This window comes from Microcaecilia unicolor, chromosome 4, assembly GCF_901765095.1.
Source record: "Microcaecilia unicolor chromosome 4, aMicUni1.1, whole genome shotgun sequence".
NCBI classification, from domain to species: Eukaryota; Metazoa; Chordata; class Amphibia; order Gymnophiona; family Siphonopidae; genus Microcaecilia; species Microcaecilia unicolor.
Window position 1 is genome coordinate 10,806,151 of NC_044034.1, and position 22,366 is coordinate 10,828,516.

General features: G+C 45.1%; 2 protein-coding genes across 2 annotated transcripts in view; one reads left to right on the forward strand and one right to left on the reverse strand.

The window, feature by feature from the left end:
* LOC115468279 (E3 ubiquitin-protein ligase TRIM39-like) overlaps nt 1-22,366 on the reverse strand; it is a 1,086,936-nt gene that overhangs the window by 764,133 nt on the left and 300,437 nt on the right. Inside the window, exons 4-5 of the mRNA XM_030199872.1 lie at nt 19,847-19,939; nt 16,566-16,796 (exon numbers count right to left, since the gene is read on the reverse strand). Coding sequence (XP_030055732.1) covers nt 16,566-16,796; nt 19,847-19,939 — 324 coding nt within the window. The remainder of the gene's footprint in view (nt 1-16,565; nt 16,797-19,846; nt 19,940-22,366) is intronic.
* The window catches only part of LOC115468286 (E3 ubiquitin-protein ligase TRIM39-like), an 875,973-nt gene that overhangs the window by 132,057 nt on the left and 721,550 nt on the right, over nt 1-22,366 (forward strand). The gene's annotated exons all lie outside the window — the stretch shown is intronic.

Below are 22,366 nucleotides of genomic sequence, written 5' to 3' on the forward strand. Positions count from 1 at the left end.
ATTTGTGACTAAGTTAAAAAGTGGAGGTCTCAGCACAGAACCCGAGGAACCCCATTATTTACCCTTCTCCATTGAGAATATTGACCATTTAATCCTACTCTGTTTTCTATCTTTTAAACAGTTCTTTTAACCAGTGTAGATTAGAAATTGGTTATTGAACAGAAAACAGAGGGTAGGAATAAATGGTTATTTCTCTCAATGGAGGAGGGTGAACAGGGATCTGTACTTGGACTGGTACTATTTAACATATTTATAAATGATATGGAAATCGGAATGACAAGTGAGGTGATCAAATTAGCAGATGATACAACACTATTCAAGGTTGTTAAAACACGTGAGGACTGTGATATATTTTAGGAAGATCTTAGGAAATTGGAAGACTGGGCGTCCAAATGGCAGATGAAATTTAATGTGGACGAATGCTAAGTGATGCACATTGGAAAGAATAATGTGAATCATAGTTACTTGATGCTAGGGTCCATCTTGGGGGTCAGCGTTCAAGAAAAAGATCTGGGTGTCAATGTAACTAATACGCTGAAATCTTCTGCTCAGTGTGCTGCGGCAGCCAAAAAAAGCAACTAGGATGCTAAGGATTATTAGGAAAGGGACGGTGAATAAGACCGAAAATAATACAATGCCTTTGTATCGCTCCATGGTGCATCCGCACCTTGAGTATTTCATTCAGTTCTGGTCGCCATATCTCAAAAAAGATATAGAAGGGCATTTTCGACATGACGTCTAAGTCTGACTTTGGACGTTTTGCAAGAAACGTCCAAAATCTGAGTAAGAAAGAAGCTCATTTTCAAAAAAGAAAAACATCTATCTTTTGTTTTCGAAAATACAAGGTTTTGTGATTTGGATGTTTTGTCTTTTGGTGATTTTCAAACAAAAAACGTCCAAGTGCAAAATGCACAAAATCAAGCCATTGGGATGTAGGAGGAGCCAGCATTTTTAATAGACTGGTCCCCCTGACATCCCAGTAAAACAATAGGGCACACTAGTCGACTTCATAAAATGCTTCTTTACCTTGTCTGCTGAGCCACCCAAAACCCACTACCCCCAACTGTACACCACTACCACAGCTCTTACGGGTGAAGGGGGCACCTATATGTGGGTTTCTGGTGAGATTTGGAGGGCTTACAGTTTCGTCCAGAAGTGTAACAGGTAGGAGCCTGGGTCTACCTGTCGGCAGTGCACTGCACCCACCACTAGACTACTCCAGGGACCTGCATTCTGTTCTAATGGACCTGAGTATAACATTTAAGGCTGGACTAGAGACTGGCAAGTACTGTTTTTCATCACATTTTGGGGGTGGGGGGTGGGAGGGGGTTAGTGACCACTGGGGGAATTAGGGGAGGTCATCCCTGATTCCCACCAGTGGTGATCTCGGTATTTTGGGCACCTTTTTGTGCCTTATTCGTTATAAAAACAGGTCTAGCTCAAAATTTCTAATTTTTAGTCCTGGATGTTTTTCTTTTGTTCCATTATGGCTGAAAAACGTCTAAGTCTTAAGAACGCATAAGTCCCTGACACACCCCTTGAGATTTAGACGCACTTCTGACGGACTTCATAGAAAGTACTGATCTGGACATTTTTGTGAGAAAAAGAGCCAAATGCTACTTTAGGCCACTTTTTAGATGTTTTTCTGTTTTGAAAATGAGCCCAATAGCGGAATTAGAAAAGGTTCAAAGAAGAGCGACCAAAATGATAAAGGGGATGGAACTCCTCTCGTATGAGGAAAGGCTAAAGAGGTTGGGGCTCTTCAGCTTGGAAAAGAGACGGCTGAGGGGAGATATGATTGAGGTCTACAAAATCCTGAGTGGTGTAGAGCGAGTAGAAGTAAATCCATTTTTTACTCATTCCAAAAATACATAGACTAAGGGACACTCGAGGAAGTTACATGGAAATACTTTAAAAACAAATAGGAGGAAACATTTTTTCACTCAATGAATAGTTAAGCTCTGGAACTCTTTGCTGGAAGATGTAGTAACAGCGGTTAGTGTATCAGGGTTTAAAAAAGGTTTGGACAAGATCCTGGTGGAAAAGTCCATAGTCTACTATTGAGACAGACATGGGAAGTAACTGTTTGCCCTGGGATTTGTAGTATGGAGTGTTGCCAGGATTTGCTTTTCTGCCAGGCAGTGGCGTAGCTACGTGGGGCTTGGGGGGTCTGGGCCCCTGTAGATTTCGGCCTGGACCCCCCCCAACGACCCTCTCAACCCCCCCCTCCCACTTCCAACAAGCTGTCGCCTACCTTTGCTGGCGGGGGTCCCCAACCCCCGCCAGCCGATGTCCTCTGCTCTGCTTCCTGCAAAAGGCTTCCTGGCTCCAGCCTTCTGTTTCTGGTGTCCTGCACGTACGTACAACATGCAGGATGTCAGACTCACAGAACGAAGGGTCATCGGGGGGGGGGGCAAAGTTTGTGGTGGCGGCAACGGCGGGCGGGGTGTCGGCAATGATGGGGGGTCATGGGAGGTGCCGGGGGGGGGGACTAAATGTGCCCCCTCACCTCAGGCTCTGGACCCCCCTCCCGCCGAAGTCTGGCTACACCCCTGCTGCCAGGTACTTCTGACCTGGCTTGGCCACTGTTTGGAATCTAGGATACAGGACTAGATGGACCATTGGTCTGACCCAGTATGGCTACTCTTATGTTCTTATAATCCACAATATGGCATTCAAGCTCATTTTCAAAGCACTTAGCCTCCCAAAGTTCCATAGAAACCTATGGAACTTAGCCTCCCAAAGTGCTTTGAAAATATGCCTCATTGTATCCTATCCTTTGACTTTTTAGTTTCCTCAGGAGAAATCATGGGGCACTTTATCAAATGTCTCCGGAAAATCCAGATAAACAGTGTTAACTGGCTCACCATTATCCATTTACCATCCAAAGAAATATAAACACATTTTTATAGAATTACTCTCTTATGGACAGCATCACAGCAGAGACCATCACCAGCACCTCCTTCTGCACTAGGGTTGAGGGGCAGCACCACTGGCAGGGTAGAGGTGGAAAGGAGATTCACAGGGTGGAGTTTGGTGGGGATTGAAGAGAGGATTCATGGAGAGCCAAATAGGTGAGGACAGGAAGAGAGGAGATATCAGGGAGGTTGGTGGGAGAGAAGTTCTGGCAGTACAGAGATGAAAAAGGGAGAGTCAAGGGGAAGAGAAGGTTGGTCTGTAATTCTCCTCCCCTCTCCTCCATCTCTTCCCCTTCATTTCTCAGTACTTCCTCCACACTTTAGTTCTCCCTCTCCTCACTTAATCCCACCTCCCTTTCTCAATTCCACGTCTACTACTAATTATTTCTATAGCACTACCAGACATATAGACGAGTTAGTTACTGGAAGAAGTAACTAACTCGTTAGTCTCACTGACACCCACAAGGAGTGACTCGGTATGCAGCAGGACATGTTTATCAACTCCTACCCTTGCTGAGATAACATTTAACCATTTCTCTGACCCCATGTGCAACTTTCTTTAACTCAATCACCTTACTTTCTAACTCTTCCTACTTTCTTACCCTTCTATATGTTACATCTTTGCTTTACCCTTCACTATCACCTATAATGTTCTATTATGTATTGCGTTGACATTATAAATAGTATTCCATGCCATACTTTGTATTGTTTTTGAATATTTTTACTGCTGTAATTGTCTATTGCTCATGTTTGATCTATTCTTACTGTACACTGCCTTGAGTGAATTCCTTCAAAAAGGAGGTAAATAAATCCTAATAAATAAATATGCAGCACTGTACCCATTATATACAGGTACTTTCTCTATCCGTACGGGGCTCACAATCTAAGTTTTTTTGTACCTGGGGCAATGGAGGGTTAAGTGATTTGCCCAAGGTTACAAGGAGCTGCAGTGGGACTTCCCCCCCCCCCCCCCCCAATAATTTTTATTAGTGATTCTGCATACAAAACATAACCATAAGATTCCAAATACAACCTTCAAAATCTCCCATCAGGGTTACAAATATACGGCATTTAGCTCTGTCACCAAACGTTTTACATTTTTCTCCCTCCCACCCCCCCCCCCCCCCCCACCTATTTTAACTTTGCACTAATTATTTAGTTCCCAAAGAAGCCTAATAGAACCATATTAAAATCAGATATTTCTTTATATTAGCCAGTATGCAATACTACTTCAACTTTACCAATCCCTCCCCCCCACCCTCCCTACACATGAAAAACTTCCTCCATACTTCATGGATACTATTTTCTTCCCCCCCCCCTCCTCCCCATTTATTTTTAGTTTATTCAATAATTTCTACATTACACTTCTCACCTACAAATATAAGCACATTGAATAAGTAACAATAGTCAAGTTTTTATAGCCTACGACCAAGAACACATTATACCCATTCTTTTCCCCATTCCTTCCCCTCCCTCCCCCCTCCCTCCCCCCTCCCTCACCTCTCATCACTATGGTGATAGTATTAATCCATCTCTCAATTGCTCGTATGGTTGCCATATTTTTTGAAACAAATGGAGATGCCCTTTTCTCATGGCTGTCAGTTTCGACATCTGATAGAGATAGTCCATTCTACCCACTACCACCTGTATAGTTGGAACCTCTAACTGCTTCCAGGCTCTTGCCAGTGCTAATCTGGCCGCCACAAAAAAATTGAATCGCCAACTTATGGCCTTGTAGCTGACTTTTCGGGGGCCGCGAATGCAGTAAGCAATATTCTGCCTGACAGGGATATTCCACCTTAACCACCTCCCTGACCAAATCCAATATTTGGGACCAGTATGTCTGTACCTTAGAACACTCCCACCATATGTGCGTGAATGTTCCCCGCCCTCCACATTCCCTCCAACAGTCTACTGAGACCTGCGAATATATCTTTTGTAATCTGTCCGGCGTGTAATACCACCAGTACAGTATTTTGTATCCATTTTCAATTAGTGACTGAGTGATGGACGGTTTCAACAAGTGCCTATAACTACTCGCCCACCACTCCGAGGTATATTTTTTCTGAAGCGCTTCCTCCCACCTTCCAGTATAAAATCCTTGTGGGGTAGAAAGATGTAGCAATGCCCTATACAACCGTGTTATGCTTCCCCTACCTCCGCCCCTTCTCATCGCCCTTCCCAACCTTGTTTCCACCAGCTCCAATTCCTCCCTCGTCCTTCGGTGGATAAAATTCCTCAGGCACTGGTAGTACACTAAATCTCTTTCCTCTAATCCACAGTCCTCCTGTATTTCCCCAAAATCCTTTACTTGTCCATTAACCCAGAATTGTCCCAACTTATACAACCCTTTATAGGTCCAATTCTGGTAGATTTTCTCCACTTTCCCCAGAGGGAATCCCGGTGCTCAACTTATGGCCATCTGTAAGAAGTACTTTCTTTCTGGGAATACCCTTTTTCGTATTTAGAGCCAGGTATATAGTAGGTGACTAATCCCCACTGGGACCCTTCGCGCGGCTGCCAATATATCCCTTCCCGTCATCCATAGTATATCTCCCAGAAAGCGGGTACCCATTCATGCTCTCTCCCAATGCAACCACTTCTTGTTGACCCCTGGGTCCCATTCTGCCAAAACCCTTAATTGTGCCACCTGATAATAGAGATAGAAATTGGGAAATCCCATACCTCCCCCCGCAGGCATTTGAAACATCATCATCCTTCGCACCCTAGGTGGTCTCTTCCTCCATATACTGTATATGCAAATATTTTTTGATTCAATTGTTGGAAGAAGGCCCGTGGGATTGGTATTGGCAGGGCCAAAAACAGGTACAGTAGCTTGGCAATAGCATCATTTTTATGGCATTAATTCTTTCCAACCACGATATTGTTAAGCCCTCCCACCTATCTAGGTCTGCAAATAGCTCTTTTACCTTCTTAGGATAATTAGCTTGAAACAATTGCTCTATCTTGGGAGTAACCATGACTCCCAAATATCTAATAGATTTGGCCGCCCATTTAAATGGATACACCTCCTGCATCAGCCTGACCTCTCGAGGGGGCACTGTAAGGTTAAGTATCTCCGATTTAGTTTCATTAATTTTAAAGCCCGACATAGATCCATTCTGAGATATCAACTCCATTACCTGCTTCAAAGAGTGTTGTGGGTGGGCCAATGTCTTTAATATGTTGTCAGCAAAGATCATGATCTTGTGCTCACGTTTGTCTCTGACCACCCCCCTTATATTCCCACTTTCTCTAATCTTCTTGGCCCGTGGTTCTATCGACAGTGCAAACAGCAGTGGTGATATCACACAGCCCTGTCTCGTTCCCCTGCCAAGTTCGAATGGTTTAGTGTGTGTGCCATTGATCTTCAGGGTTGCCATCGGATTAGTGTACAGCAACCTGAGCCAGGACAAGAATGTGCCTTCCATACCTATCTGTTTCAGTACTGTAAATAAGAATGACCATTCAACCCGGTCGAACGCCTTTTCTGCGTCCACCGAGAACAGAATCACTGGGGTTGACTCCTCCGCGGTATATTGAATAACATGTAGCAAGCATCTGATATTTTATCAAACGTCTGTCTACCTACGATAAATCCTGCCTGATCTTCATGTATTAAACTTGGTAGCACCCCCTGGAGCATACCTGCCAATATTTTGGTGAAAATCTTGTAATCTATATTTAAGAGCGATATTGGCCTATATGATCTGCATTGTAGTGAGTCCTTGCCTGGTTTCAGCAGCAAGACTATCTTCGCCATTCTCCAAGAATATGGCAGCTCATGCATTTCGTCAAAGGAGGTAATCACCTTCAACAGTACAGGTGCTAACCATTTAGCATATAGTTTATAGAATCAAGCGGGGAACCCATCTAGACCCGGTGCCTTATTATTAGGAAGGTCTGCAATTGCCCCTTCTATCTCCTCGAGAGTTATGGACCTCAATAATCTTTCCACTTCCCTCCCCCCCCCCAGTATTCTGGGGAGGTCTACCCCCTGCATATATTGTTCCATTTCCCATGGTGACGCGACCTGCTCTGACTGATAGAGCTGTGTATAGAAGTCCCAAAATACTTCCTGTATTTCCTCTGTTTGGGTAACTTGTTTTCCAGAGTTATCATTTATAGTGGTTATATAGTTACGTTGGGTACGCTTTTTGAGTTTGTGCGCCAAAAGTCTGCTAGCCCTATTTCCAAACACAAAGTGTTCTCGTTGCACTTGTTGTATCTGTATTGCTATATCCGATATCTGTATTTCATTGAGTTGAGCCCTGATCTGATGTATTTCTTGTACCTTTTTTCTGTCTGTCAGGTCTGCTTTATGCACTCTCTCAATATCTGCCATAGCGTTTCTGAGACTGGACTCCCTCCCTATCCTCTTTCTAGTTAGATGTGCCTGAAGTGCTATTAATTGTTCTCTCAGAACCGCTTTCAACCCCTCCCATAGGCTAGCAGGTTGCACATCCTCCGTATCATTAAATTTAATATATTCCACTATATAGTGCTCAATCTCAGCTATGTTCTGTGGGTCCAGCAATATCGCTTCATTTAGTCGCCAATATCTCTGCCCTTTGTCCCCGCCTCCTATCTTCATAGTCATGACCACCAGAGAGTGATCAGACCAATTGCATGGTTATATATTCACCCCTCCCACTCTACCCCTTACAGCTCCATCACCCAGCCAATAATCAATCCTCGAGTATGTATTGTATTTCGGAGCATAGTATGTATAGTCCTTATCGGTCCCATGCAGTTCCCTCGATAGATCTACTAATCCCCATCTTGCCATCCATGCCTTTAGGGCTGCTCTATCACCCTTAGAGTATCCCACCTTGCCACCCAAATTATCTATTCGGGGATCTATTGTGAGATTAAGGTCTCCCCCCACCAACATTTGGTCCTTGACATGCTTTTGTATGACCTTTTCCAATTCCCCTAAAAATACCTTCTGACCCTCATTAGGTGCTTTGACACATAGCATGGTATAATAGGTATTATATATAGAAACGACCATCAACACATATCTACCCACTGTATCCCCACCAACTTACTTAACACCATCTCTCCTACTATCACCCCCTCCATCTGTCATATCCTCAACCTCTCTCTCTCCACTGCAACTGTCCCCGACACCTTCAAGCATGCCGTAGTCATGCCACTCCTCAAAAAACCATCACTAGACCCTACCTGTCCCGCCCCATCTCCCTCCTACCCTTCCTCTCCAAGATACTTGACCGCGCAGTCCACAGCCGCTGCCTTGATTTTCTCTCCTCTCATGCCATCCTCGATCTGCGTCAATCCGGTTTTCGCCCTCTTCACTCGACAGAAACAGCACTCTCTAAAGTCTGTAATGACCTGTTCCTTGCCAAATCCAGAGGCCACTACTCCATCCTCATCCTCCTGGATCTATCGGCCGCTTTTGACACTGTCAATCATGACTTACTTCTTGCCACACTGTCCTCATTTGGGTTCCAGGGCTCTGTCCTCTCCTGGTTCTCCTCCTATCTCTCCCACCGCACCTTCACTCTCATGGATCTTCCTCCACCCCCATCCCCTTATCTGTTGGTGTTCCCCAGGGATCGGTCCTTGGACCCCTTCTCTTCTCAATCTACACCTCTTCCCTGGGGTCCCTGATCTCATCTCATGGTTTCCAGTATCATCTCTATGCTGATGACACCCAACTGTATCTCTCCACACCAGACATCACCGCGGAGACCCAGGCAAAGGTATCGGCCTGCTTATCCGACATTGCTGCCTGGATGTCCAACCGCCACCTGAAACTGAACATGTCCAAGACCGAGCTTATCGTCTTTCCACCAAAACCCACTTCTCCTCTTCCTCCACTCTCTATCTCAGTTGATGGCACCCTCATCCTCCCCGTCTCATCTGCCCGCAACCTCGGAGTCATCTTTGACTCCTCTCTCTCCTTCTCTGCGCATATCCAGCAGATAGACAAGACCTTCTTCCTCTTTAACATCAGCAAAATTCGCCCTTTCCTCTCTGAACACACCACCCGAACTCTCATCCACGCTCTCATTACCTCTCGCCTGGACTACTGCAACTTACTCCTCACCGGCCTCCCACTTAGCCATCTATCCCCCCTTCAATCTGTTCAGAACTCTGCTGCACGTCTCATATTCCGCCAGAACCGATATACTCATATCACCCCTCTCCTCAGGTCACTTCACTGGCTTCCGATCAGATACCGCATTCAATTCAAGCTTCTCCTTCTTACCTACAAATGCACTCAGTCTGCTGCCCCTCACTATCTTTCTACCCTCATCTCCCCTTACGTTCCCGCCCGTAACCTCCGTTCACAGGATAAATCCCTCCTCTCAGTACCCTTCTCCACCACCGCCAACTCCAGGCTCCGCTCATTCTGCCTCGCCTCACCCTATGCTTGGAACAACCTTCCTGAACCCTTACGCCAAGCCCCCTCCCTGCCCGTCTTCAAGTCTTTGCTTAAAGCCCACCTCTTCAATGCTGCGTTCGGCACCTAACCCTTACCGTTCAGTGAATCCAGACTGCCCCAATTTGACTGCCCCTATCGGACCGACCGTTCACTTGTCTATTAGATTGTAAGCTCTTTGAGCAGGGACTGTCTCTCTTTGTTAAATTGTACAGCGCTGCGTAACCCTGGTAGCGCTCTAGAAATGTTAAGTAGTAGTAGTAGTATCCTTTACCGTTGTATGTATATTCCATGGCAATGCATTTGATAAGGCTATGAGTACCCCTTTCTTTTTTTTGCCATCACTGCTTGAGGCACACTGCACTATAGGGTAACGCCCATGTCTCACCAGATGTTCATGGCTCTGTTTTAAATGTGTCTCTTGAAGAAACACTACATCCGCCTTTAGGCGTATCATTTCTCTAAACATCTGCTTTCATTTTTGCGGGGAGTTAAGGCCTCGCACATTTACTGTCACACATTTGTATGCTAAACAGCAAAAGTAGAGGCTGACAAATGCGCAAACCAATAGGGAGATAATATCAAAAACCATGTGACAAGGTGTTTGCTGATCGGTTGGCTGTTTTTTTGTTCTCTCTGTGGATTAACTTGCATACATACTACTACTAATTGACATTTCTAAAGCGCTACTAGGGTTACGCAGCGCTGTACAATTTAAACATGGAAGGACAGTCCCTGCTCAAGGAGCTTACAATCTAAAAGACAGGTGTACAATCTAAAAGACAGGTGTACAATCTAAAGACAAGTGTACAGTCAAAAGACAAGTGAAGAGTCCGTCTGATAGGGCATACTATATTACACGAAAGGTTAGGTGCCAAAAGCAGCATTGAAGAGGTGAGTTTTAAGCAGAGATTTGAAGATGGGTAGGGAGGGGGCTTGGCGTAGGGGTTGAGGAAGATTGTTCCAGGCATAGGGCGAGGCAAGGCAGAATGAGCGGAGCCTGGAGTTGGCAGTGGTGGAGAAGGGAACTGAAAGGAATTATTCAAGCCTATCAGCTTCTTCTCAGAGAAAGGTGATTGTGACCCCTGAGGCAGATGCTTTGGCGCCAAAACACGGACCGTGTCGGGTCCTTGATATGAATATTCTGAATAAACTGGTTTTTGATATTATCTCCCTATTGGTTTGCGCATTTGTCAGCCTCTACTTTTGCTGTTTTGCTTTGACTTTCCGTGGAGGCTCCTCCTGTCTTCTTGGATTTACACATTTGTATGCTACCATCTCATCTTATATTGACCCCTCCTGCCCCACCATCACCATAAGCTAGGGAGACCTTCCGCCCCGTTCCAACTCCCCCGCCCCCCTTCCCCCTTCTCTGAAAAATCCCACCCCCTGGACACCCGTTCTTTTCTCCTCCCTCCCTCCCTCCCTCCCTTTCCCTTCCCCTTTATCCATAGCACCTCTTTCATGAAAGGAAGTGACCCTCATGTCCACAACTGATTGTATTCCTCTTTACATTAAATCCCCCATCTCTAGCAAATTAAGCCCACACTATGCTCCTCTCTTTCTAACTTCCCGTTCCCCAACCAGCCACCTCCAACGTCTAACCAGTCCCTTTATCATCCCTGATAAATAACACCCCAACTTTCATTAGTCAATAACAGGTTAAATACATAAAGTGGGCTCTGCCAAACTCAGCTCTGCCACCAGCCTGATGATAGGGTCGCAAGGTTGCTTCATGGTAGGCGGCCTGCTGACTGCTGGCGCTGCAGCCTCTTACGCCCCACTCTTTGCCACTTCGGGTAAGAGCTCAGTCCTGCACCCAGTCGGTGCCCCTCCGAGGTTGAAGGTGTTGCTGCTCTTTCTCCCTCCGGGATGATCCCTCGTGCTTCTGCCATTGACTTGACCTGATGCATTTTCCCATCTTTATAAAAAAACAGCGCGAATGGATGTCTCCCAGTTCGCGCAGCTTGGCTGTTACGGGCTTCAACTCCGTCCGTCGTTTCAGGGTGGCTGACTCCAGATCCTAATATATCTCCACATTATACGAGTCCCATTTAAAGTCATCAACTTGTCGCGCTGCTTTTAGCACTCTTTCCTTCAGTTTTAAATCCTGGAAGCACGCGATGATATCAGGGGCATAGCCAGACAACAGATTTTGGGTGGGCCTAGGCAAGAAGTGGGTGGGCACCAAGTGTTCTCCCCCTCCCCCCACCACCCCAAAAAATATCTCAGCTGGTGGGAAAATGCTTCTTTCCACCTTGGCAGGCTGCAGCAGGCATGTGCTGACAACTGAGCATGCACAGATGTCGGTATCATGGAAAGTAGCATTTTTGTTACCTTCAGGGGGAAGTCTTCAGCTGGTGGAGATTGGGAATCCCACCAGCTACCACTAAATGTGTGCTACTATTGGGTGGGCCTGAGCCCTAAGTGGGTGGGCCCTGGCCCACCCAGGCCCACCTGTGGCTACGCCACTGGATGATATCCTTTGGTAGGTTGTTCCTTGTCGGTCCCATCGCACGGTGGGATCTCTCCAATATCACTTTTTCAGGTGTAATTGGTAACTCCGATGTGGAGAGTAGTGAGCTGACCACCCGCTGCACTACTGATTCGGCATCTTGATATGCAGGCGTCTCAGGCAAGCCACGGAACCGTAAATTACAGCGTCTGCTCCTGTTTTCCAAGTCCTCTAGCTTATCAGCTATTTGTTGTTGTCCAATGCAAATGTCTGTAATCTGTCTATCTATGGACCCCATTGCCTCTGTGTGGTCATCTAGTCTGCCCTCCACGTTCTCCACTCTTCATCCTAGCTCCGTTATTTCGCCCCGCAGGTCCGCACCCAATGCGGCCAGATCAGTGTGCACCACTTTTAGATCCGTTTGAATTTCTTGCAGCCACATGCAATTCAAACCAGAACCTCACACAGAAAGAAATCAACACCATGGTTCAACGAAGAACTGAAAAAACTTAAAACACAAGTTAGAAGGTTAGAATGACCGTGGAATAAAAAGAAAGACGACTCCACACTTAACGCATGGAAACAGCTTCAAAGGAAATATAAATATACCATAAGACAAACTAATAGATTATATTATATAAAGATTATATAATCCGCAAACGAACCTTTTCCGGAGATGGGAAGATGGTAGAACGAGAGGACATGAAATGAGATTGAAGGGGGGAAGACTCAAGAAAAATGTCAGGAAGTATTTTTTCACGGAGAGAGTAGTGGATGCTTGGAATGCCCTCCCGCGGGAGGTGGTGGAAATGAAAACGGTAACGGAATTCAAACATGCGTGGGATAAGCATAAAGGAATCCTGTGCCGAAGGAATGGATCCTCAGGAGCTTAGTCAAGATCGGGAGGCGGGGCTGGTGGTTGGGAGGCGGGGATAGTGCTGGGCAGACTTATATGGTCTGTGCCAGAGCCGGTGGTGGGAAGTGGGACTGGTGGTTGGGAGGCAAGTATAGTGCTGGGCAGACTTATATGGTCTGTGCCAGAGCCGGTGGTTGGGAGGCGGGGCTGGTGGTTGGGAGGCGGGGATAGTGCTGGGCAAACTTATACGGTCTGTGCCCTGAAAGGCACAGGTACAAATCAAAGTAGGGTATACACAAAAAGCAGCAAATATGAGTTATCTTGTTGGGCAGACTGGATGGACCGTGCAGGTCTTTTTCTGCCGTCATCTACTATGTTACTATGTTATTACAAAGCCGAAATTGGACCAAACTACAAAGATACACATAAACTCTTCCAGCTTGTGAACAAACTACTCGATATCACACCAGTCACAACCAACAGCAAAGATACACCAGGAGCAGACAAACTTGTGAGATACTTCAATGAGGGAATAGTACAACTACGACTTAAAATACCTGCCAGTACCATTGACTACACCGTACTCCTAGATTGCCTAGATCCAGACCCTGGTGTATACCCAGCAGACAGAACCTGGACCAACTTCGAGACTCTGTCAGAGGATCTCATCTCACAAATGTTCAAAAGTTTCGCCAAATCTCATTGCAAATTAGACATATGCCCAAACAACCTTATGACATTTGCCGCTCAACAATTTATAACAGACTTAACGAACCACTTGAACTATATGTTACAAAATGGACTCTTCCCGAAGGAGAAAGGAAACATTTTACTTACCCCCATACCCAAAGACGCAAAGAAAAGTGCTAATGAACTAACCAATTACAGACCAGTAGCATCCATTCCCTTAATAACCAAACTAACGGAAGGGATGGTGACCAAACAACTCACTAACTATTTAGACAAATTTTCAATACTACACGACTCCCAGTCAGGATTTCGAACCAACCACAGTACTGAAACAGTACTAGTCACTCTCATGACTAAGTTCAAACAAATGATTGCAACTGGCAAGAACGTACTACTTTTACAATTTGGCATGTCTAGTGCGTTCGACATGGTTGATCATGGAATATTACTACATATCCTCGAGAACTTTGGAATCGGAGGCAACGTTCTCAACTGGTTCAAGGGGTTCCTAACCACATGAGCATACCAAGTGACATCTAATTCGACTACATCAGCCACATGGACACCTGAATGTGGAGTCCCACAGGGATCCCCCCTCTCACCGACCTTATTCAACTTAATGATGATACCCTTGGCCAAACTACTATCAAACCAAAACCTCAACCCATACATATACGCAGATGACGTAACGATCTACATCCCATTTAAACAAGATTTAAAGGAAATTGCCAACGACATCAACCAAAGTCTACATATCATGCATTCATGGGCGGACACATTTCGGCTGAAACTCAATGCAGAAAAGACCCAATGCCTAATAATCACCTCTCAATATAACAAGAACAAATTCACCACCATTAACACATCTACACTGAATCTTCCAATCTCGGACACTGGTAAAATTCTTGGAGTCACCATCGATCAACACCTAACACTTGAGAATCACGCGAAAAACACAACCAAGAAGATGTTCCACTCAATGTGGAAACTAAAAAGAGTAAGACCTTTCTTCCCAAGGACTGTCTTCCGAGGCCTGGTACAATCAATGGTACTTAGTCATTTAGATTACTGCAATGCACTCTATGCTGGCTGCAAAGAACAAATAATCAAGAAACTTCAGACAGCCCAGAACACGGCAGCTAGACTCATATTCGGTAAAACAAAATATGAGAGTGCTAAACCCCTATGAGAAAAGCTGCATTGGCTCCCTCTTAAAGAACGCTTCACATTCAAAATATGTACCCTGGTCCACAAAATCATTCATGGAGATGCTGCAGGCTACATGTCAGACCTGATAGACTTACCGCCTAGGAATGCTAAGACATCATCCCGCACATTCCTCAACCTTCATCTCCCCAACTGCAAAGGGATAAAATACAAACTAATGCACACGTCAACCTTTACCTACTTGAGCACACAATTCTGGAACGCGCTGCCGCACAACTTAAAATCGATCTATGAACTAACTAACTTCTGCAAACTATTGAAGACTCATCTCTTTAACAAAGCATACCACAAAGACCAACAAATATGAACTCCTTCACATATACCCAGAATTGTCTTTACTACTTGCTTGTCATATTAATATCATGCTCTATCATTATCATGTTACCTAAAAGCCTTCTGTAATACTAAATGTTTATTTCTTATATATCTCTACTATTCATGATGTATTGTAAGCTACATTGAGCCTGCAAAGAGGTGGGAAAATGTGGGATACAAATGCAACAAATAAATAAATATTTCTGGGAAACCTCCCTCCCCATGTTCTGGCTGTTCGGAACAGGTCACCATCGGATTGCTCGCCATTTAGCTCCTGCATGTCGGAGGCTTCCCCTCCCTGTGTCGTCATGTGCTTTTGAGTTGTGCCGCTCGTAAATGCAAACTGAGAGAGATTTACAGTCTCTCTGTGTTTCTGCATCACCGCTTGCACACTCTTCCCATTATATATCTCCTCCACTCCAATCTGATCCTGACTGACCCGCCACAAATCCGGGGTTATTTGCTAAAAAGCACTGTGGAACATGGCTCTTAAGCAGCCATCTACCCCGATGACATCACTTCCTCTCTCGAGCTACAGTGGGACTTGAACCCAGGTTGCCAGGATCAAAGTCCACTGCACTAACCATTAGGCTACTCCTCTCCCTTTCACCAACCAATTAATTCCCTTCTTTCTTACTCAAAATTCATCTTGCCACATAGAAAAGAACAGAAAACTAACTTGTACCTGCTCAGGGCATCCTTCACATCCTAAAGGGAAATGAGACAGAGAATATTTCTAGTTAGATTTCACAGTTTATACATTAGGATATTCTACTTACAGATCTGTTCAATCACATAACAGCTACAAAATTTTGATTCCATTTTTATAATCAGCATCCAAAAATCTATAAGAAACACCCAACCTCATTATGAAAACAAAATTCATGTTGTCCAGTGTATCAGCCTGTTTCAAACCCAACATTTATCTCCTAAATTGTAATTGATACTTGGGCAACTTTTCAAATATTTAGATAAAACACAGGTCCTTTATGCCAATCAATCAGACTTTTGGATGGGGCACAGTACTGAAACCTCCTTAGTGGCTCTGATCCATGATCTGCAGGTAGACATTCTCAAGGGCCTGGTTTGGGCAGAGGTGGAGTTGTGATATCTGGGTGAAAAGGTATCAAAAGTGGGGTAAGTGACTTATTTCTACCAGAGGGATATCAACTGTATAATCCTGCAAAATTTCAGCCTCAGGAATGGACTAACTACATCTTTAAAAAATTAGAAATGTTTACCCACAGTTTTTAGGCTATAGAACATGAAAAACATTAACGTTGTGAAAAAGTTGCATAATCCCTCTCTACTGACCCTACAGTACACAACACTTTCAAAAACGAAAGTTGCCCAATTTACCCTTCCAAACTTTTATAACCTTTATCTCTGTTATTTGTAACCCACGTTTGGTACCTTTTCACTAATGACTCAAATATAGATCATTAAAAACATATGACTTGTGTGTACATGTGTAGAGCACATACAGCAATTTACACCTTCTTCAGAGCAGGAGGATTTGGCCATTTAAGCCCCATAAAATTATTTTAAAAGGTCTGATTTGGTAAGTGCAGCTGCTGGCTGAAAACTCAGCCCTTATTCAGGACCTTACATAAGATATTTTGATCTGCTACTTGAATTCCCTGATTCCTCCTGGAAGATCTGTAACTTCCGTAGAAATAGATTTTTTAATCTCACCTTCAGTAACTCGTTGGCCGGCTGGTGACTTTTCTCTTCTATCTCGGAGATCAGCTGCATGAGGGAGGAACTTTGCTCTTCTAGCTGCATCTCAATTTCCCTCATTCTCTGGAGAATCTTCTTCTCTTCCTCCTCCAGTCTCGAAAGAAGGATCTGCTTCTCCTTATTCAGAAACTGGTGTAACTCATCAAACTCAGACTCCACTTTCTGTCTTATGATCTCTGTCTCACTCTGGATTAAACACGGAGAGATAATTCTCAGTAACACTAGAGTGATTTTGTTGCCCAGAGCTCAGGATTCAGATCCTTCATTCAACAAGAAATCTCTTTTGTTGTCAGCAGGGCCAGTACAAGTGTATTGAGCACCCTAGATTAATCGAGACTTGTACCTTCTCCCACTCAAACCCATATTCCATACTTGCAGTGGCTCAATTACCTTCTCTCACTGGTAGTTCTGATACAGCACTTCCTCATTTAACAGTGGTGACTCCAGCACAGCCTTCCTCCTCTCACCACCCACTCTTTTCCCAGCCTTCCTCTCTCACCATACTCAGAAGCATATCCTCCTTTCCCAATCTCCTCCATCCCCTGCCCACCAACTCCCTCTGCCTCTCTCCCCATGTGCAATGTACCCATCCCAGTACCACTGTTGTCCCCATATTGTTTCTAAGTGAGCAGAAGATGGGTCTCCCTTCTTTCCTATTCTTACCCCTTACTACAAGCAGCCTCCATTTCTCTCTTCCCCATCATCTACCCCCTGCACCTCCCCATTCTCTCCCTTCCACAGTATTCATTAGCATCTCATTCTTCTCATTCTCCTCCTAGTATCTAGCCCCAGCTTCCTACCCCACAATCTTTTTGTTGAGTGGTGGTTCTTCACTGATCTACCTTCTCTTCAATGACAGCACCGTGACCAATTTCAAAATAAGTGGTCACAGTTGGGGGGCGGAGGGAGGGAGAGGATGAAGGGGTGTTGATGGAAGGGGACGAAGGAGTGTTGATTCTTTAAGACTTAGGGGCCCTTTTACCAAGGTGCGCCGAAAAATGGCCTTTTTTATTTTAAGTTGAAAATGGACGTGCGGCAAAATAAAAATTGGCGCATGTCATAACATATAGTAACATAGTAGATGACGGCAGAAAAAGACCTGCATGGTCCATCCAGTCTGCCCAACAAGATAAACTCATATGTGCTACTTTTTGTGTATAGCTTACCTTGATTTGTACCTGTCCTTTTCAGGGCATAGACCATAAAAGTCTGCCCAGCACTAGCCCCGCCTCCCAACCACCAGCCCCTCCTCCCAACCACCGGCTCTGGCACAGACCGTATAAGTCTGCCCAGCACTAGCCCCGCCTCCCAACCACCAGCCCCTCCTCCCAACCACCGGCTCTGGCACAGACCGTATAATTCTGCCCAGCACTATCCCTGCCTCCCAACCACCAGCCCCGCCTCCCACCACCGGTTCTGGCACAGACTGTATAAGTCTGCCCAGCACTATCCCCGCCTCCCACCACCGGCTTTGCCACCCAATCTCGTCTAAGCTCCTTAGGATCCATTCCTTCTGAACAGGATTCCTTTATGTTTATCCCACGCATGTTTGAATTCCGTTATGTCCATTTTGGGTCTCAGACTTAATGGTAAGGTGTCAGGTGTTAACCATGAAGTGATCATCTACGTGTGTAGAATGATGATTATCACCTGGTTTCCGCCTTGTGTCTGAAAATAAAAATTATTTTCCGGCTCACATAATGGACATGCGTAAAAAATTAAATTACCGCCTGGGCCACACGGTAGCCAGGCGGTAACTCCGAATTGATGTGTGTTGGGTGCACATAGGCACCAACGCAGCTTAGTAAAAGGGCCTCTTAGTTTTCTGGTTACTACTGTTAAATTTGACTCTATTTTCAATAAAGCTTTGAAAATCTGAAAAAATAAGACAACAAATAACAAAGTAAGTGGTCACAGACCAGCACATCCTGATGTTAACGCACAATGCCTGTGATTTGAATGTAGTTGCAGTGCTGCCACTAAAGAGACGGTGGAGTGGTAGGAAGCTGTGGTTACGGGACCCTCACTTCACCCACTGGCTATGCAGAACTTCTAGATGACAGAGCTTGAAAATCTCCAGCCTGAAGTTCTACCTTTCTAGTCTCATTTTCCTGAGGACCACTGAGTTCACCTGAGACCAGCTCTGCTGAGCTTTGTGACACCAGAGGATCCAGAATCTGTAACTCTATCCTGGAGCTCTCAAAACCAATCAACAGTTACAGGTTATAAATGGTTAAATTAAATGAAAATCTCAGGAGTTATTTCAGATTGAAATCTGTATCCTGGAACTCAGTTAAAATGCATCACGGCAGACCCATCCCTGAATGAGCAGAAACCTACATATAACACATCAGTGAGTGTCACCAGATCACTCCTTACTATAATATCATAGTTCGCCGAGCGGATTACCTCAGCAATGATGTGATGAACCAAGAGAGAGGTACCACAATGGGGTGCATTTAATGATTTCAGGACAAGCCTTATAGAATAAGAGCAGAAAACTAATAAGATGTTATCAGCTGAACCCCTCTAATTTTATCATATTCCTAAGGGTGTCTCGAGCATTAGCGTGCGCTAAAAGGTTTGCGCACCTACAGCACGGCTTTGTAAACAGGGCTCTTAGTTTTCAGTATTCTTTACTTACTACTACTACTACTACTTAACATTTCTAAAGCGCTACTAGGGTTACGCAGCGCTGTACAATTTAACATAGAGGGACAGTCCCTGCTCAATGAGCTTACAATCTAAAAGACAAGTGAACAGTCAGTCTGAAAGGGGCAGTCAAATTGGGGCAGTCTGGATTTACTGAACGGTAAGAGTTAGGTGCTGAACGCATTTACATTATTTTGAAATCAGTCTGGTATAAACAAGATACTTTATTTCCTGGCACCACAACAGCCCCAGAGACCCCCACTCTACATTGCTGGACTCCCTCAAGCCTGAGCCCTTTGCTCCTTTCCCATTTTGCAGCCCACACCACACTACCTCTCTGCAAGAGATACAATGTTAACATTTTCCTTTGTTCCACAAACAGATTCAGAACCTGCTTGTTTTCAGCCAATGAGGAACCAATACTTATAGTATAGAAACTATTTGTTGGTTCCTTATTGGCTGAAAACATAGTATACGTAACGAGGCAGATTGAATTCTATTATTCTGTTATTCAGGTGATTCAGGGTAGTGAGAGGAACAAAAACCCTTCAGAAACTGGATCAGAAAGCGACACAGACACCTACCCTCAGATCTTCATCTTTCTTCCCCTCAGATTTAAACTTCAGAAGATCTTCCAGTTCCTTTCTCAGAGGCTCCAGGTGCATTTTAAGCTTTTCCTGTGAATAATAAAACATCCTTGATTAGCATGTGATTATTTTTATAACCACAATTTCAGACTCGACAGTAAATGTGAAATGTTCCTTTCTCTTTAGATCATTTCTTTAAGATAACTGAATTCTGATGGTTCAATATTCAAAGTGAATCAACCAGGCAGAGTAGGCTCCTGCCTGGTTAAATCATGCTGACCTGGCCATGAGACAATATTAAGCAGCCCTTAACCGGATTGCCCCTGAATTTTGGCTGAGACCCCCACAGCTGTGTCCAGGCAGAGGAGGGGTGATCCAGGGGCAGAGTCAGGGTGGAACTGTGAGATATGTGGGCACCAGTGATATTCAGTTCCAGTGCCACATATAGAGTGGAGGAGTAGCCTAGTGGTTAGTGCAGTGGACTTCGATCCTGGGTAACTGGGTTTGATTCCCACTGCAGCTCCTGGTGACTCTGGGCAGTCACTTAACCTTCCATTGCCCCTGGTACAAATAAGTACCTGTATATACTATGTAAACCACTTTGAGTTGTAAAAGGCACGAAACAAAAGTGGTATATCAAGGAACTAGGAGATATGTGGGCACCAGGTGCCCTAACTTTACCTGTCTAGGTACTCAGGTACAGCATGGAGTATTGGCAATACCCATTCCTTCCGGGAGACAAAACTCACAAGTTGAGTATTGACCCCTGACTGTATATGGAAGATGCCCAAATAGACAGCAGCCAGGGTTCTAGTTTTGATGATTGATCTTACTGCTCACATGTTTCAAACTCTGCTAATTCAACTCCTAGTTTTATGAGATTGAAAATGTACATTTTCAGTAATTTCATTAAATACACACACCTTGTATTCCTGCACAGCCTCCTCTATAGGGATCGCGGTGTGAGATCTGTGATCCTGGGACTCTCTACAAATAATGCAGATAAGTTTCTGATCCTCTTGACAAAACAGCTTCAGTTTCTCTTCATGTTCCTCACACAAATTCTCCTCTTTGGGTCTCACTGAAGTCTGACTGAGCTTTTTCTCCATTTCTGTCACATTTGCCAGCTGCCTGTTAGGTCTGAGGTTTCTCTGCGGAGACATTGCCCTGCACTGGGGACAGGGGAAGTTTGTGTCTCTCCCCTCCCAGTTGTGAGTGATACATGAGCGGCAGAAGTTGTGTCCACAATCCGTAGTTACTGGATCTGTGAAATAATCCAGACAGATAGAACAAGAAGCTTCATCTCGCAGACTCTCAGCTGGGGTTGCAGCAGCCATGATTCTTACAGGAAATGAGAGCAAGAATTCAGTTTCTATTTCACATTATAACTTATAGTGAGTTTGAAAATAGGAAGTGTCTCTCTGAGGTAGGACCTTTGTCAGAGACTTTCTCTAATTTGAAGACACCAGGGCTGTCTGCCCTCCTTCCTATCACTAAAGTTGCCATGTTGGTGGGAATACTGCCAAATTGGGCTGCTTCCAGTAACCGCCCACGGGATTTCTGAGAAAGCCACAGGTTGGAGGTTTTTGGGTGCTTTTGGCCGTTGGCTGCGGGTTGGGTGCTTTTTCGCTGCCCCCGTAGACGCATTTTAAGAAGTACCGCTAGACGCTAGTCTGTGCAGCTACAGCAGTCCCTGAGCTTCCCTCTCCCCTATAGGAGGGCGAAGGAGGTGGCATCCATGAAATTTGATTTGTGCGTCTTTTCTGTGTCACTCTCCGTTTCTCTCACTCCACTCATCACCAGCACCACAGTGCCAGTGGTGATCTCTGTGCTCCCCCCGGCCCCTCCCCCTCCCACTTCGGCTCCTCCATGTGGCCTATTTCTTCTTGGCTGCATCGCTCCCCGGCTGCAGCACGGAGACAGACACCGGATGATGTGGCTGTGGTGTTGGGTCCCCTCCTGATCTGTTCTCAGGAGAGAGGGACCTGAGGCTGCTACCAGAGAGGATGGAACCGCAGAAGAAAGCGTGAGTCTGGGATGGAGGGTGGAGGGAGGGGAGGGAGCCAGAGAGCAGAGCGGATATGAGCTGCTGCAAACCACGTTGTCGTGCTTAATTGTTGTTGGCATTTTTATTTAATCTCACTTAATATTTTCAACCACTGCCATTGCTGCCAAACTTCTGCAGTCATAGCAGCATTTTACTAGCATCACAGGAGGGGCTGGAGCACAGTAGTCTTCATCATAAAGCGTATGGGGACAGATGTATGGAAACGGGGTGCGTGGGAGGAAATAAATAAATCATTCAGGCATTATGAGCACATGCCAAATCTGAAATTACTGCCAGGGGCGCGTGGTAGCCTGGTGGTAGGCTCATTTGGGCATGCGCTGCACGAGCCTAACGTGCCTTTGTAAAAGGGCCTCACAATATGCATACTTTGGAAGAAAGGGGGGAGAGGGGAGATATGACAGAGCCATTTACATACCTATGAGGAATAAATGCACAGGAGGTGAGTCTCT